The sequence below is a fragment of the Cnephaeus nilssonii genome, assembly GCF_951640355.1.
Source record: "Cnephaeus nilssonii genome assembly, chromosome: X".
In the NCBI taxonomy this organism is placed as follows: domain Eukaryota; kingdom Metazoa; phylum Chordata; class Mammalia; order Chiroptera; family Vespertilionidae; genus Cnephaeus; species Cnephaeus nilssonii.
The window spans coordinates 3,454,016-3,471,957 of NC_137071.1; the positions used below are offsets into that span (position 1 = coordinate 3,454,016).

A 17,942-nucleotide genomic window follows, 5' to 3' on the forward strand; every position below is an offset into this window, starting at 1 on the left:
GAGTTTGGACTACTGTTTACTCTCACACACGGTTACAATTGGTCTCCTGGAGACTCAGGTCCCTATTTGGTAATATAACTATAATTCCTACTTCTTAGGATTGGAGAGAAAAACATTTACTAATTTGCCTGACACAGAGTAGGCTGCTGGTAACTATTAGTTAAATTACAATCTTGAAATCCCTAAGAAAACATAAGGTCAGTATGCCAGTTTATGTTTGAGAATCCCATAAAACCCAATAAGGGGTTATGTCCTCTGGAGTGCCACAAATATTCCAGGATAAAAAAATATAATTCTAGCATTGACACAGATAATTATTCCATCAGAAGATCAGGATATAATGCCCCATTTGGCACCTAAGAACCAAGGAAACAACCACATTGCGAGGCAACACAGCAAATGCCCTGACCAGGTGCAATTCAAACCTCACAAAGACTTTATAAAATCCCAACTCCACTCCCTATGATCTCTGAAAACTCTCAGGGATTTCCGATTGGGAGTGGACACATACTTTTCTAGGTGATGTTTTAGAGAAAGCCTTCTTTTTTTTGGCTTCAAGGTAAAGTAAAATGTCTTCTAAAGACTTTTAAAGACATTGAAAAGAAAGGAAAGATGCTAGGACAACCAGAACTGCACATTGAAAGTGTTTGGCTGTTTTTGTTGTTTACGATGGTGCCAGCTGTGTAAGTTACAGAGTGCTTATGGTGTGCTGGTCACCATGCAAAGCATATTGCAGCCAGTACCTCATCTGTCACAAGCACCCAATGAAACAGGTACTGTTATTCTTCTATCTTTACAAATGAAGAAACCAAGGGTAATGAGAAGGCAAGTCACTTGCCCACAACCGCGCAGCAAGGGTGGAGGAGCCCAGGTATCAACCTGGGCATTTTTACTCCATTTTCTACTCTTTTGCTGAAGCAGTGGTTAGCTTAACAAGAGTTTTTCTCAAGTCCCTCTGCAGGTGAGCTATGTTTCTGTGCCTCGTAAAGAAATGTTTCAGGTCTCAAGCTTCTGATGTTATGTCAGGGTTCTTAAATCTTCTTAACTCTCAGCCTTCCCTGGATTTAGATTTTTGCTTTACTATTCACAAGATTCTCTCTTAGACATGGGTTGTGCTATATTTTCTGAAAGCAAAATGATTCAGTGGGGCCCTAGCTGGTTTGGCTCAGTGGATAGAGTGTCGGCCTGCGGACTGAAGGGTCCCAGGTTCGATTCTGGTCAAGGGCATGTGCCTTGGTTGCGGGCACATCCCCAGTAGGGGGTGTGCAGGAGGCAGCTGATCGATGTTTCTCTCTTATCGATGTTTCTAACTCTATCCCTCTCCCTTCTTCTCTGTAAAAAATCAATAAAATATATTTTTAAAAATTGATTCAGTGGGGCTGGTGGAGGAAACCAGAAGAAGGTCCAGTCGCCTCATGCTATGCCCTGATTTCCTCTTGGTAAAGTGGGTGTGAGCTCTCCATATTGACCTCAAGCAAGAGGATTCCATGTAGTTCTAACACATTTGATCTGAGGAATTTCATCCTCCTTTAAAAACATTTCTCTCTCTATGTCCAAATACACAGTAGGTGCCCCCCAAAAGTGTGCTGAATAAATATTTGGTTGAATGTAAAGGAGCTACCTGAGACCCTGTGGACCAAGAAGTGATGTCACCCAGGCCAGACCATGCAATTCAGGGAATCTCTGCATGGGATACATCTATTCTCTGTCCTCCTCTCCTCACAGGGTGGGGAAGTCTCCAGACATTTGGGCAATCAGGCACAGTCTGCCAGGAAATGACAATGAATAACATGGACTGCCCTACACTAATGTGTTTTCTGGGAACAACATGGCAGCCATGCCTGAGATACTCAATTTAGCATAAAAATACTACTATTCCAGCAGATGTGGGGGTGTGAGAGGCAAGTGGATGGAGGTTTTCCATTACTTCTGGGAAGACCTTTTTACGATAGTGAATCTTAAGATATGAAAGAAAAGAAAATCATGTCTATTTCATGTGTTTGAGCCAAACTGAAAGACATTAAATATAAAAATATTTATAAAATTTCAAAGAACCCCACATACATTTTGTTTAAAAGGATAGGGTCCCAACACTCAGAAGGGAGTCCCATGATTGTAAAGGAAAAGCTCCAGCTTGAATGGTATATTAATATGTTAATTCTGGGCAACTGGCAAGAAATGAGAAGATATGTATACCCAGGATCCTGCCTTATAGAGAGAAGACTGCAAATGTTCCCCTAAGAGAGTAGAAGAGAGAGATGGGGAGGAGACCGATCTATATTCTTGAAGAAGCACAAAAGGCTGTGACATCTGAGATACTATTTATGGTTGGGGCTTAGGTGAGTGGTGGTGATTGATGGCCATAGACACTACTGTACTTGGTCATCACCAAAGGTGGTACAAAACAAACAATGGGAAATTGAGGGAAGTATAACAAAACTATGCCTTGTACACTTTTTAAAATTTACTTAATGTGACTTAGTGACAAGGCTGAATAACTGCTGCAGACTGCTAAACTTTCTAGGATCTAGGAAATTACCACAGCAAGCAACTGAGTGACAAAGACTGAGCTTCCTAGAAAGACTACATTCACTGAGCAAGGTCTTTGAAAGCTATATCTATCATCCTTCATTTTTAGCTATTATTTAAAATATGAAAGGAAAGCCATAATCACACTACAGAATATAGCTGCGGTCATGAACAATGACCACCTGCTTTTGTAAATAAAGTCTTATTGGAACATGGCCACACCCATTTGTTTAGATACTATCTATGGCTACAATGGTAGACTTGAGTAGTTACAACAGAGACTTTGTGGCTCACAAAGCCTAAAATATTGACTCTCTGGTCCTTTATAGATGAGGTGTGCTGATCCTTGATTTGAATATAGCTAGTAAGGCTGGAATATATAAAAAAGTTAATGCAATTAATCAAATCAGCCTACAAAATAGGAAATTATTTTCTCTTGTTACATGTTCTCTGAAGAGATATACCACTGGGATGGCTAAGGATCAAAATTATATCTGGCATTGTTGTCTGCTATTTACTCTGCCACCGATCAGCAAAATTATGGTCAAACCCAAGATTAAACTACACATATTGGTCCCTAAAATGAGTTAGGGTCCTTCTACTCCTATGACATGAGCTAAGAGGTCAGAGGAAGGATAATGGTTCAAAGTAGAACATTATTAAATGAATAAATAATCAAATGAGTGAAGGAACAACCAGGTACATTTGTGAACTGGGACTGTAGCCTCCCTCTCTTCGAAGCCAGTGTGTGTCATCTTCTTCCTCTCTCCCATAGCCAAACTGTTCCTGGCCAACCATTTCATGTGGATGTACATTTGGTGCCAAGGAGAGAAAAGCAAGAGAGTGTCTTTAGAATAATCCAATTCATTACCAGTCCCAGAGAAGGGAAATTTATGTCATGAGGATAACTGGCTATTTCACATGCTCTTGGATCCATGAAGGCTAGTAAGTCATGTTGTTAAGATTATTTACTCTAAATTGACCTCTACTTCCAAATAACAGAGAAATATAATTTTTAGTGTTACAGTTTGAATTCAAGATTTCCACTCAGTTTCAAGGTAGGCAAATCTAAATTTGCAGAATTGGGTCAGAATTCTTTGTCTAATGAAATAGCAAGACCAAGCCTTGAAAAGTATGATAATGGCAACAATAATATAAAAGTGGGAGATGTACCAAATGGCTCATTGAGATCTCCACACTTAAGTTTTCTAAAAAAATAAGATGAAAGCAAGCTGTATCATACCTACCACATATGTCCAGCACCATCTGGCCGGCCACGCTTTTCTCTACAGCCTATCCCCCAGACACCCTCTCTTCAAATGTCCTCCTTGGCAGAATCTTATAAGGAAAAATTGCATCTAAAACATTCTCTATACGATATTCATAAAATCAAGTTAGAGAACATCAATAAAAATCTTAAAATGAAATAATTCATAGAATACCAGAAATAGTGTAACATGTTCAGTGTGTCACAATGGGTTTTAAACATGCAGGTCATATATTCTAGAGGAGGGATTTTCTTCCTAAACAAAAAAAGAAGATAGGGTTCAAAAGTGTACACATTTTGCAAAATAAAAAAAAATTAAAAAAGAAAAAGGAAAGAAACAGAATCTAATTTTTTATCTATTTGATTAAAAGATTTAAATAGATGTGTTAAGTTTTCAATCAAGTCAATAATTTCAATTCATTTCTTATTGTGACTATGTCCTGTAATTTATTTTAAATTATACATTATTTCCAATTTACTACATTTTCTTTCCTATGTGGTTAGGAACTTAATTTGAAGCCTGGAATTCTGGAATTTATTTCAGCAATGATTCATAGGAGCTTAACTAGCCTGACTATAATTGCTTTAGGAGCTCACAATTTCCTACATGTAATAAAAATAATTTTCATCACAGATACTTAGATTTTTTTTTCACGCAATAGAGCAATTGATTCAATTGTTTTTCTACCCTGTGATTCAGTACTCCCAGCTATTCCAGATGCATTGGTTTCCACAAATGAATTGCCATCAAGTAATGCTCTACAGAAATAAATAGAAACCTAACTCTCCATTTTTTATTATTAAGTCTCATAATCTATTTCCTTTGATTCTCATTCATTTCCTTCACTTATTCCATTTCAGTGAATCTGCTTACTCAATGCTCACATTTTGATTTAATTTGATGCTTCCGATTTGAAAACTGCCATTTGTAATAATTTGGCATGTCTTACATCTGAGAAAACCTGCTTGCTTTCCTTAAAGAATTCCTGAGTAAATACTCAATACTTATTGTGAATTTTGATGGTTCGGTAGTGTTCTCTGACAGAAGCTATAAGACTGCTCCCAAAACACATTTGCTTTCTCTTTTTAAAAGACTTGGCTTATTTTTGTTTAAAATAGGAACAACTTCATTTTGATGTAGTTTAAAGGAACAGCTCTCTTTGTCCTGCCAAAACTCCCAGGAAGTGACACCAACTAGAAAAACAGAGGTCCATTTATAAAGCTAAATTTAATTTATATTCTTAATAAACATCATAATAATTACCCAAAGCCATTAATTCAGAAGCTACTGGGTAATAGCCACTGGGCAATAAGACCCCAAATTAAGAGGCAGATATCGCCTTTAGTGCTATTAAAAAAAGATGAAGGAACAGAGGGGCAAAATACATGTGCATGAAAACCTGTGGGAAGTGAAAAAATACACAGGATTAAATTTGGTAAATTAAATCCCTCGTTGAAAGTTTTGTGTGTTTTTTAAAGAACAGCTCCACCAGCTCAAGAATTATCTAATACATTCTCGAACCGTGTCAAGTTTTTAAATGTTAATTTCAATGCAGCAAACATTTATTTGAGAAGTTGAAAATGAAATCTGAAGAAATGCTGGTGTTACAAACATGCACACGCGTGTGATGATCGTTTTGTGCCTGGAATGACAATGGCGAGCAAACGGGGGACACTACAAAGATGATACCTGTGTGAGTTTTGACTTGTGCAGTTATGAACTTGTCTAAATGAAGATTAGGAGAGAAGCCACCCTCCAGACCAACATTTGCTAGGATGGTAGGTGGGTCACGTAGCGAGCAATCGCAACTCCCGTGGCTGCAGTGAAAATACACTCCCTGGCCCATATTCTTACTGCAGCATGTCTATATATGTGATCCGAGCTTGTGTTAACATGGCATTTTTTAATTCCTTAACAAATAGCTAGCGTTTATCAATTTTGGTAAATTTTAAAGTTCCTCCAGGAATTGTCTTTGGCTTCTCATTTTATCTCTAAAAGCATAGCTAGTGAAATTTCCTACACAGATAGTCAATGCATGTAGTGGCAGCCTGTGGATTTGGTATTAAATAATATTTAATTGACATAAAAGAATAGTGGTCCACAAGCCTAAGTGGTGATGAGATACACAGTTGTGCGGTGAGGATTTCATATTGCTTCTATGCCCCTTGCCTGCTTTTGGAGAGAAAAACGAAAGGTATGTTTTTGCGGAGACCGAAATGGTTTTATCTGGCGGACACCCTATTAATAAGAAGTGTGTGCTAAACAGAGTCATCTGTTTTAGGAAAAACCTGCTATCAACTGGGATAGGCTTCCTCACAACAATGCTATATTACTTATTACATCCCCAAATTTCATCTCTGAACATCCTGGATATGAATCTTTCAACTGTCATCTCAGTTCCTCAGCTTCATAAATTCTCTTATTGCTATCTGCTCATTCATGTACATATAAAATCTGTACAAACAAGAAAGGGCAGGGTTGTTGGGGACTTCTGGCTGTTGTTTTTTTTGGGGGGTGGGGTGGGGGGGTAGGTTTAATGCAAGGATTGAAGTAAACTACCAATTTTAAAATTGAAGTGCTATTGCCACTGAATTATACTTAATGCCACTGAATTATACACTTAAAATGGCTCAAATGTCATTTTTTATGTATGTATATTTTATCACACGTTGAAAAGAATTAATTTAAAACATGAAATTGCTCTATGGAGGATGCAATGTCATCCAAGTATTGCGCACAGAAGAAATCCCATGTAAGAACACGCAGCCTCAACCGTGGCGTGCTGTTAAGCCAAAGACATGGACCTGCCGTTCTTGTCATGTAAAATGGTTGACTATCAGCAATTTCACAGTTCGACCTACATAGTCATAGTAAAGCCTCCATCCCGGAGCATTACTACTGCTCAGTGACTGTCAGCGGCTGGCAGGGCCGTGAGAAAGAACCTTCCTTTGCACGGTGGCTTTCCATGCTGGAGCCACTGCGGCTACAGAATCCGGTCCGGGCCAGAACTTTGGGGGAGGGAGACAAATCACCGCGCAGGGAGATGCTTGGACTAAGCAGCTGAACTGATTCTATGGCTCTCCCAAACTTGCAATCAGTCATTATTTGGGGAAAGATTAATTTTAGCTTCTATTTTCTGCCACTTTCGTACCACAAAACACTTCTCTTCTCTCGCCCCCCGCCCTCCCCCCAGGAAACCCCACCATTCCATATGTCAAATTGTGATATGATCTAAGATTCCCTTTCAGGAACAGGACCATTATCAATTTCCTCCCAAAAATCTCCAAGTCACAAATAACAGACCCCCCCCCCACCCCCTGCCCCTTCCATCAGCACTAGGCAACAGAGCTGACATCCCCTCTCTCCAGCTCCAACTTAAACGGCTACTACATGTCAGAGCCAGGGCCCCATACATAGAAACAGCGATCATTATTCAATAAGAAAATGAGAGAACGTCCAAATCGTTACAGCACGAGTGGAACCAAAATGCATTGAAGATGCATGCCCCTCCAGCTCCTCTTCGGCATGAGCAGCAAACAATGCATCCCATGTCCCTGGACCGTAACATGCAGAACACAGAACCTAAGTTAGGACATTCCGTTAATTAAAAAAGAGAGTTTCCCCCAATCGAGCTCAAGGTGCCCAGCGGCTGCCACCCTTCTATGAAACACCACGTTCGCTGGGGAGATTGGGAACGGGGGAAATGGATTGCAGAAAAGGCTGCTCTATTAATTTAACATCCGGAAAAGAAAAAACAAAACGCCCGAAAGCAAGACCGTGCGGTAGGGATTGCTTCTGAGCTATTTTCCAAGAGACACAAACCGGGCTACCCGTTTTGAAGCACCCCCAGTGAGAAGCTCTAAACAGGCTATTGTCAACGCCGGGTACCTTTTCTCTCTTGGCTTTGTTCGGTAGTTTCCTCCGCTGCAGTTTCCATGGCTGGCTTCATACCATCCACCAAAAATGCTTTGCCCCCGCTCCCCCCAACACACACTTTCCCCTCCTCTTCCTTTTCTCTGGACTCCCCTCCGTCTCTTATTTACACTCGCGTGATTGAGCGGCTCTGTTCTTCACTACAGTGGATTACAGTCCCTTCCAAGATGCAGAAGTCTCCTCGGCGTCAGTTTCCCTCTGCCTACTGGTCCATAAAGACAGCTGCCAAGGAGCCGGCAGCCATACGTCACCGAGGATCCCAGTTATAAAACAGCTCGTCTGTGTCCGATTGTGCCTCCAATCTCAATGCGGCTCCGAGGAGGGGGAGGACCCGCTCCCCACAGGGCCCCTTCCTCCCTGCTCTCCTACCCGCCGAGCCCTTCTTTCTCCTTGCCAGCTGCGCCCAATGAATGCTAATTAATTCTCCCAGGAGAGAAGAGATTCGTGATTCCTGACATCAGAGGAGGGCATGTGGAGAAGAAAAGAGCCCTCTCCTACCACGTGACTCAGCTGGCTGGCCATGAAGTATGTTCTCTCAGGGGGATGCACGTCTTCCAGAAGCAAATTCCTTCTTTTCTGTGGGACCCCTATATGGGGCATCGCAATTGGTTTTATTTCATTTACCCCTGACCCTGGCAGAATATAGTCAAAGGTCTTGCCCAGGGTCTCTATTTTATTTGATTTCTTCCAAATTTGTCTTTCACACAATCTTCATGTAGATATATATAGCCACCAAAAGCACTCCCCCCCACCCCCCCGCTCACCCATATATATGCATACATGAAAAGTACATAAGAGGGAAGATAACCCAAACATCATGGGCATAATAATAGCAGTGTGGCAATTTAGTATTACAAACTATTTCCTGGTCTCTAGCTAACATATGTGATGGCAACAAAAACTTTAGCTCAGGCCCAATTAATATAGATATATCTGTCCTTATTTTAAAATAATCATAATATGCTGTGAGTATATCTAGCTGACATTTTGGTGGCTTCTTGGAATGAAAATCAGAAGAGAGCGTTTTTCTTATTGCACGTGGTTATTTCTACATGGAGCTTTCTTCATTACAACCCCTGGCTCAAAGTGAAAAGGGTAGTTTCAAGAGCATTCTAAATGTTCAGCATAAAAGCTATTATACCAATCATGATTTTGATTGCTGCTTTCACATGCCTCCTTGCATACCCAGGTACCAGTGCACCAGCGTTCTCCCATTCCCATCCAAGCATATAAGCCTTATTATCATGGTTGAGCCATGTTTCCAGGCATCACTGATTTTTGCACCGTGTTTTAAGCATTTGGTTGACCCACTTAATTTAATGTTCCCTATCAAAAAAAGTTTATAGAAACTCAAGTCAAATACAGGGATGAATGCTGATAGCCACATGACAAAGGGTTCTCTGACCAAGAACAGAGGCTGGTAGTTGGTTGGGGTGAGCACCCATCTTAAAAATAAACATAAAGACAAATTAGAGACCACTCTCTCCAAAAATATCTCTCCCAAATTGTAAGGGTTTCTTGATCAACACTTAAAAAATGTATGAGATCCTGAATCAAAATCCTTTAACAACCCGATCTTTTAATACATTAGATCTGGATAATCCCCAAAGCCTTCTGCATTCAATACCTAAGGACCCGTTAAACCTCAAAAGATTTTGAAAACCAGTTTAGCCTGTTCCAACATTTTCTTTTTATTTTACAACTCATTTTTCACTTTAACCATTGTCTTAGAAGACCACACCCACAAGCAGCTATTTCCCATACAATGTCTCATGGTGAGGGGATTGACAAGCATGGCAGTCTAAAATTTCAGACTTTCAAAAGGACATTCATTGTGTAAATGTACCACAGCTTTTTTTATCCAGTCATCTACTGATGGCCACCTGGGCTGCTTCCAAATTTTGGCTATTGTAAACAATGCTACATTGAACATAGGGGTGAACGCACAATACAATATACAGATGATGTATTATAAAATTGTACACCTGAAACCTATGTAATTATGTTAGCCAATGCCACCCCAATAAATTCAATAAAAAATTTTTAAGATGAAAAAATGAGAAGAGACAAATAAAAACAAACAAACAAACAAACAAATAAACCAGATTCATTTGTGATGAACTACCTCCATGGGAAAACCTAATGAGGATGATGTGTCCAAACAGGATGGTCTTAAACATTTTTGCAAAGACTACGTAGGTGCATTCAGACAGAGAGATGGTAATTGTTGCTCCGTGACAGGCTTATTCTCCCTCAGCAGTTCAAGCAAGAATTAAAACCAAAACAAAATTCAATTCAGCACAAAAGGGGACAATTGTGATTAGCTACATTATTGGTTTTTATCTTTAAAGTATCTAGCAAAATCATTCAATTATAGAACTGCAGAATAGAATAATTCTTTGGCTATGACTTAAGAATATTGTTTTAAAATGGTAAAAGCGGGAAGACAGAATATGGAAAACATTCCAAATTTAAGGGCAACTCTAGTTCTGTAGCACAGTTATGGAAATCAAACTCAGGGACAAAATGTTTACAAATTACCCAGTTGATACCTTTATCTACTTTCACCCTGAAAAACTCCATGTGTCATTTTTGTATCATTTAATGTACCAAGCACCTTTAACTGTATCAGTTTTACCTTATTCACAACTTCATAATTTTCTTTTCATTAGGCCAATAATGTATGACAATTCTAAAAGTTACCATTGTAACTTTATACACAGCCTCAAAAACCTCCCGGATATTTATAGTAAATCATCTGAATCAGAAAAATAATAATAGCGACATTGTTATTAGCAAGAAATAAGAGTAGATATTTATAACATTTCTTAGGTATGCACCCACTTGGGGCCAGAGTAAATGGATACGTAGAATGAGTAGGATGGGAAATGTCTCACAGAACTGAAAATAACTTATTGAGCCCCATACATTAAGGCAATCTGACTGAAGAATACTTCTAAAATCCAAAATAGGAATAACAAATATTAACATAAAATAGATGCATTACACTGAACCATACAAAACTGCTAATACTAAGAATAGTAGTTTCATACGGTTCAACTTATACACTGAGTGGCCAGGTTATTATGATCTCTGAACGCATAATAATCTGGCCACTCAGTGTATATCCTATATAATAAAAGGCTAATATGCAAATTGTCCCCTCGACCAGGAGTTCGACCAGCAGGCAGGCCGGCCAACTGCCCATGTCCCCTCCCCCTGGCCAGGCTGGCTGGACCCCACCCATGCACGAATTCATGCACCGGGCCTCTAATATATATACACTGAGTGGCCAGATTATTATGCGTTCAGAGATCATAATAATCTGGCCACTCAGTGTATATTTGCATGTCTTCTGTAGAATTCCAGCCAATTTAGTAAACGTGCACAGAATAACCTTTCAAGTACTAATATCTACAATAATCACAGACATGCACAAGAGACAGAGCTTGTCTTCATGTAACATACAGACTAAAGAGACCCTCCTAAACCAGGGTGGTCCTACCTGGTACAAGCACTGTGGTATCACAACAAAGAAGATGAGAGAGTGAAGTTGGGAAAACCTTCTCCGAGTGGAATTAGCTGTTGCAGTTAGGTAGAAACCGAAGTAGGAAAAGGTAAAGAACGGTAGGAACGGGAAGAATAGGAAAGGGCATGGAAGGGCAAGGAAGAACAGGGCAGGTAAGAGTAGGGTAGAGTAAAGAAGGGATATGTAGGAAAGGGAAAAAAATGTTCCAGGAAAAACTGAAAAACCATACAAAAAGAAAAAAAGTATTGTCAACATAACAAAAGACACCTTGTGCTCTCCATCACAGGAAATTACAAGGGTTTTAGTAGCTCTGTGCCAGAAATGTGATGAAGATTCTTAATATAAATCACATCATCACAATCTCTAAGTATTGTAAATTTGCTTTATGTATCTTATATGCCTGTGATCTAAATAATTTATGGAACTGTTGAATACAATAAGACCAAGGTCAGAGAATCCTGTGTATGCACTATGGACATCATCCTGGTTGGTTGACTAGTTTGTTCATTCATTCATTCATTCATTCATTCATCCATGATTCATTAAGCACTGAATGCATGCTGAAAATCAAGTCACTATTCTACATTATATGATTATGATTTTTCAGTCAACTAGGAAGTCATTGAATTGCACAATCATCTACTTACATTTCCTTATCATAGTCTCATAGCTATCAATATAGTTTGTCAAATGTCTACTCCTTCCAAATTTCTAGAATTTTAGGCTTCTTTTGGCTTCCAAATGACTCCTTAGTGGGGAGTCATTAATGATCAAGAAGGGCTGTTTCCATATTCCTTCAAACTAATTCCTCTGAAATTTTCACATTTTATAGGACATTTTCCCTCAAAGTCCAGCCTCCTACTCAATACCCAGGGGCAGAGCCTCCTAGTGGTCCTACAGTTCCAGAGGACAGAGCCTCATTCATCTTTCCATTCACATCGTTTATCATTCTTGGCATTGACTGCTTTCTTTCTGGATTTTTTCTTTCTTCCTACTGATGGATATTCCCTCCTTTCCAATGAGCCAGCATGCCCTACAGATTCCTTAAGCTCCTTCATCTCTCTCCTGAGTAAGGAGCTAAGCCTGCATTTGTGGAACACATCATGGTGACCACCTCCAACAAAGACAGGCAACTCAGAGCCAGTGGGTTTCCCCGAGACCTATCCCTTCCACAGTGTTTCTGGGGCATAAAGGCATTCGAATGTCTTTGCATAATTCACATGCCTAGCATAACCCTTCCTCTTTGCCTCTCAAAGGAAATCAATACACAGAGTAACAACCCCAAAAGCAAAGACAACCTCACTTCACATTCTGATAGTGGGGAAGGGCACATAGTAAGTAAGAATAGAGCCACAGTTGTCTAATAATCATTCACCTTACTAGCTATAGATGAGAAGTTTCCTTACAGACCCTGGGAAACTGGAGTATGAAACAAGGCTGTAAAAAGATAAGATGCCTCGATGGGTCCATTACTCAGAAAAGAAATATATTTTGAGAACAGACCAAGAAAAGGACACGCTTTGATTTCGTTGCTGTGTCCAGACCCTGACTCCCTCCGGGAGTTTTCTCAGGACGGCTGACCATTCTCCGGAACCAGGAAGCTGTTTGTAACATCATAGAAGATTAGCCACCTTGTTATCGGACTTTGAGCTCCTGAAGGCCGGACTGCAGACCCTATCCTCCCCTTTCCCGGTTACACTTGCAGCTCACAGCTGCACGTAGCTATCTTGTCCCTCTTATGTATATAATCAACCAACCAGCAAGAGGGGTCAGAGCAGAATTTCCAGGGTGACGAACTGCTCTCCTCATACTGCCTTCATTATTGGAATAAACGCTCATATATGATTCAACCTTGTCTCTGCTTAATTTGGCTCAAGTAGTGACAGGCAGCCTCGGATCCATTGCGTTCAGTTTCAATTCTAGTGTGAAAATCCCTCACCTGCTTGAATGAATGACTTTTAAATAAATTGTGTTTTAAAAGAAATTGTTAAGTGACTACTATTCTCACATTACTCGAAATCAAAGATGTCTTCTAGCAGCAAATATCTGAAAGTAACAACAATATTCAAAATATTAAGACCCATGCTATATTAAAAATGTTGCATAAATTAAGAAATACAGAAACTAGAAATATAGCATAGAGGCAGAAATTTAGAATGTGATTGTCTAGAATTGGGTCCTTTCCATAATTATATTTTTCTGAAGTTTTATCAATTTGGCAAAGCTTTGTTTCCCATTACCAATATGAAATTTCTTTTTTTAATTGATGAGGAGGAGGAGGAGGAAGAAGGGAGGGAGGGAGGGAGGGAGGGAGGGAGGGAGAGAGAGAGAGAGAGAGAGAGAGAGAGAGAGAGAGAGAGAGAGAGAAACATCAACTTGTTGTTCCACTTATTTTCGCATTCATTGGTTGATTCTTGTACATACCCTGACTGGGGATCAAACCTATAAACTTGGTGTTTTGGGATGATGCTCTACCAACTGAGCTACCTGGCCAGGGCTGAAATTTCTAATTTTACATCCAATTTGGGTTTTTAATGCCTTATTCTCTTTCCTGATGTATTTCCTCAATAATGCCTTTATATTTGTTATGCTTTCCTTTCCAGGAAATGACACCACATAAAGCTAAAAGCTAAAATGACAAACCAAATTGGATGATGTATATGAAAACTCTTAGAAATTGCAAAGCTCTGTAAGTATAAGCCATCATCATTAGTGTTTCTCTTTTTTAAAAATATATTTTTATTGCTTTCAGAGAGGAAGGGAGAGGGACAGAGAGAAACATCAATGATAAGAGAGAATCAGTGATCAGTTGCCTCCTGCATGCCACCTACTGGGGATCAAGCCTGCAACCTGGGCATGTGCCCTTGACTGGAATTAAACCCGGGACCCTTTAGTCCACAGGCTGACACTCTATCTACTGAGCCAAACCAGCTATGGTTAGTGTTTCTCTTTAATGGTAGAGGTGGTTCTCAGGCCACTGTCATGAAACTGGCCAATAACTGTAAAGATGAGCACACAGAAACCCCTGTTAGCCAATCTCTTCCCAATCTAATCAGCCATTCACTTAACAACAGGCAGTTAGAATCTGCATGAAGCACCACAATAGTGATTGTTGATTTGGCAAAAGCTGCTTGAGGGGTTACTGGCCTTTTTCTTCTGGCAAAAATGCCTCTAAACCTCAATTTTAAAAGAGCAAAAGGATACTTTAGGCAGGAGCACGCTAAGGCTTCATATGATGAAAACAGGTGTGGCATGAAAAGTCTCAACATACCAGGCTGCCAAATGGACACACAGCCCAGGCAGAACTGTGGCATGAGGCAGAGTGTGCATTTTCCTCACTGGTGTGGACCTCATCTGTCAGTCCCAATGTCAAGGGCAGCATTGCTGCTTCTCTCCCACCTCTTAAACCAGTGATGTTCAACCTCAGAACTACTTACATATGGGGCTGGATAATTCTTAGGCATTGGGGCTGTCCTGTGCACTGTAGGATGTTTAGCAGCATCCCTGGTCTCTACTCACTGGATGCCAGTAACTCCATCCTAATTCCGACAACCAAAAATGTCCAGACATTGCCAAATGCCTCCTGGAGGGTGATATCATTTCCAGTTGAGAACTACTGTCTTAAATCTGTATTTTCTTCCCTAACTTTCCTCTGGCTATTGTAATATTCTGTTGGCTAATGGTTCTCAAGCCTGGTTGCACACTGGAAACATTTGAGAAACTCAAAATACTGATGCCTGGGCCCTATCTCCAGAGATTTGGATCTGAGAGTCAGAGGTGTGTGGTGGTTACAAAAACTTTTAAAACCTCCCCAGGTAATTCCAATATGCAGACATAAGCAGAGCTGTTTTATAAAAATTATAGAGAGCAGTTTGATGGATGGATAGGAGACCAAAGATGCCAGAGTCAAGGTAACCATACTCAACTGGGAAAGATGTGGAGACACGACACCCAGTTGAGGCAGAAATGAAAAACTGGGCATCAAGGTGAGGGAGAGGAGCTTCAGAGTTTATTCCCACATGGGAGTTTATTCTAAGATGTCACCTTGGATCCCTATAAGGATGGTGCATGCCATCCTACATAATAAAATGGTAATATGTAAATTACCATCACTCCGCTACGCCCACGATTGGGCCAGCAGGAGGCACAGGGGGCGGGACTCAGGGTGGCCGGGGTAGCTGATTGGGCCAGCAGGACGCTGAGCTCCCGGCGCCACTGGCGCCGCGAGCTCAGCATCTGTGCCATGGCTGCGTCGGAGGCTTTCGGAAGGCCTGGCGCACCGGCAGACAGCCGGCCAGCTCCCCCGCGATCAAAAGCCAAAGCGGGGGAGCTGGCCGGCTGTCTGCTCCAGCACAAGGCCTTTTGAAAGCCTCCACCGCGCAGGAGGCTTTCGGAAGGACTGGTGCACCGGCGGACAGCCAGCCCGCTGGTGCACCAGGTGCATGATTAAATCATGCACTGTGGCCTCTAGTAGGAAATACTTGGGAAGATGAGACAATGTGTTAGTTCCTAGGGCTTCCATAACAAAGTACTACAAACTGGGTGGCTTTAAACATCAATTATTCTTTCAGAGTTCTGGAGGATAGAAGCCCCAAATTAAAGTTTCAGCAGGGCCATACTGTCTGTGAGGGCTCTAGGGGCGCATCCTTCCTTTCCTCTTTCAGCTTCTTGTGGTTACTGGCAATCCTTGGTTTGTAGATACATCATTCCAACCTCTGCTTCTGTCATCAGATACCATTCTCCTTGTGCGTCCATGACTCTTCTTCTGAGGACACTAGTCATACTAGACTAGGGCCATCTTAATTAAGTATGGCCTCATCTAAACTTGTTTATATCTACAAAGACTATTTACAATTAAAGGCACATTCATAGGTACCAGATGTTAGGGCTTTAACATATTTTTCTGGGAGACACAATTCAACTCACAACGGGTGAGGAGAGTTAGTGAGAAAGATCAAGTTTGGAGGCCATGTGGGCCATATCTGTGCAGCTACTCAGCCTAGGCAGAGTTTGGAAATGAAGACTTGAGTGTTAGCAGCAGAGAGGAGCCCATTATAATCATGGGAGTGGGTGAGGTGCCAAGGGAGCTGATACAGAGGAGAAAGCCATGCTGGTGCCACCCAATGGGTCTTTAGTGAAAGAATTATTCTCAAAGAATGCAGAAGATATTGGAAGAGATCTAGGACAGGGCCTTGGCAGAGGGGAGGAAGGAATTTTGAGAAGGAAAAGGTGGTCCAAAGTCAAGGCAGCCAGAAAGCGAGGACTTGGCAAAGGCCACTGGAATGGAATATTCCGATTTCCTTACCAGTGTCAGTAGAAAGATTAGAATGGAACCCAGTTCATAGAGTAGCTACTGAAAGACTGGGAAGTGGAGAAGAGGAAGCAGGGGCAGCGAACTTTTCAAAGAAACTTGACAGTGAGGGGGTAAGAGGTAAGAGAATGATTCAGGCAGATTGGGGAAGGGGGGACTCAGTAAGGAAGAGAATCCCAAAATGTTTTAATGCTGAAAAGAAAGCAGCAGTTGAAAGAGAAATAGAGGAAATACAAGTGAAGGTGAATTGATGACAAATAGAGATCACAGGGGAGGTGGAGGGTCAGCTGTGGGTAGGAGGATGGAAAACTTCTTCCTCTGAAGTGGGAACGCAGAAAGAGGAAATTAAAAGAAGTTGATCCAAGATTTAAGAAGTTCATCTTAGAAGAGGTGGTGGTGATAGGGAGCTTAAAGGGGCAACGTGTCTGATGTTGAGAGGGTACATCTGTTACCTCATTTAGTCCACATTACAGCCCTAAGAGGGAGGTATTATCAGCCCCACTTTCTGGGTGACATAACAGAAGACATGATGCTCTTGGTCTTAGTAAGTAAGGGAGGCAGCTTGCCTTGAGTCTAGATTGCTTGGGGACCTGAGTCTTCAGGGGATCAGAGAGCTGAGCAAAAACCCAGGGGATTAGAGACTAGAGGTGGAGTGAGGAAGACAAACAATATCCTCCTCACACTGTGTCTTCTCACCTTGGGGGGGGGGGAAGTGGTCCCCTAGATGGTCCCACACTTAAAGCCAAAACAAACAAGGTCCAGATGATGGTTTTTCTTTTGTAACTGGTTTTGATTTAAAAAGGAAAGTTTGTACTTTCTGTGTATACAAGACACACTTCAGGAGCTAGATAGCCAATCAACTGACAATGTGCTTCCTGATTATCACATCCTTGTGTGGAGAGCAGATCCCTCATTATGAGTGGCACATCATCAGTGAGTTACCCATGTGAGGGCTTCCAATGAACTTGTCCACCAAGCACACATCAGCCAATATGAACAAAGGCAGGTTTTCCAAACCTGTTAGCTATTGAAAAGACAGCTACTAGGATCTCAGTCATGTCTTTGGAGCATCAAGAATCCCCAGTGGCTAGAGTATTCTCTTAGTCAGGAAGAGTTGGTGGCTCAACCTCACAGCTGGGTGAACCTGGGGTGCAGGGGATTTCCCTTACCTCATCTGCCAAAACTCGAACTCACACTGCCTCCCCAGCTCCCCTTTCCTTCTTGAAAGGCACAGCCCAAAGCCTGCCTCCTTTAGAAGACCTCCTTGGGTAACTGTACCCATTTTCTTCTTCGCATTCTAACCACTCCTCAGTCACTCAGTTATAAAGGCAAGCATCTCCAAATGGCAGCTATCTACACTGATGGTTGTTCT

At 41.2% G+C, this 17,942-nt stretch overlaps 1 protein-coding gene across 6 annotated transcripts in view; it reads right to left on the reverse strand.

Moving 5' to 3' along the window:
* The window catches only part of GPM6B (glycoprotein M6B), a 142,995-nt gene that overhangs the window by 29,045 nt on the left and 96,008 nt on the right, over positions 1–17,942 (reverse strand). Inside the window, exon 1 of one of the 6 annotated variants that reach the window (XM_079764722.1) lies at positions 7,686–8,070. The exons of 2 other annotated variants lie outside the window; for them this stretch is intronic. In XM_079764722.1, the coding sequence (XP_079620848.1) occupies positions 7,686–7,746 (61 nt within the window). In that variant the 5' untranslated portion in view covers positions 7,747–8,070. Of the gene's footprint in view, positions 1–7,685; positions 8,071–17,942 lie in introns of those variants that run through there. 3 more of the 6 variants (XM_079764723.1, XM_079764720.1, XM_079764718.1) reach the window with 3 other exon arrangements.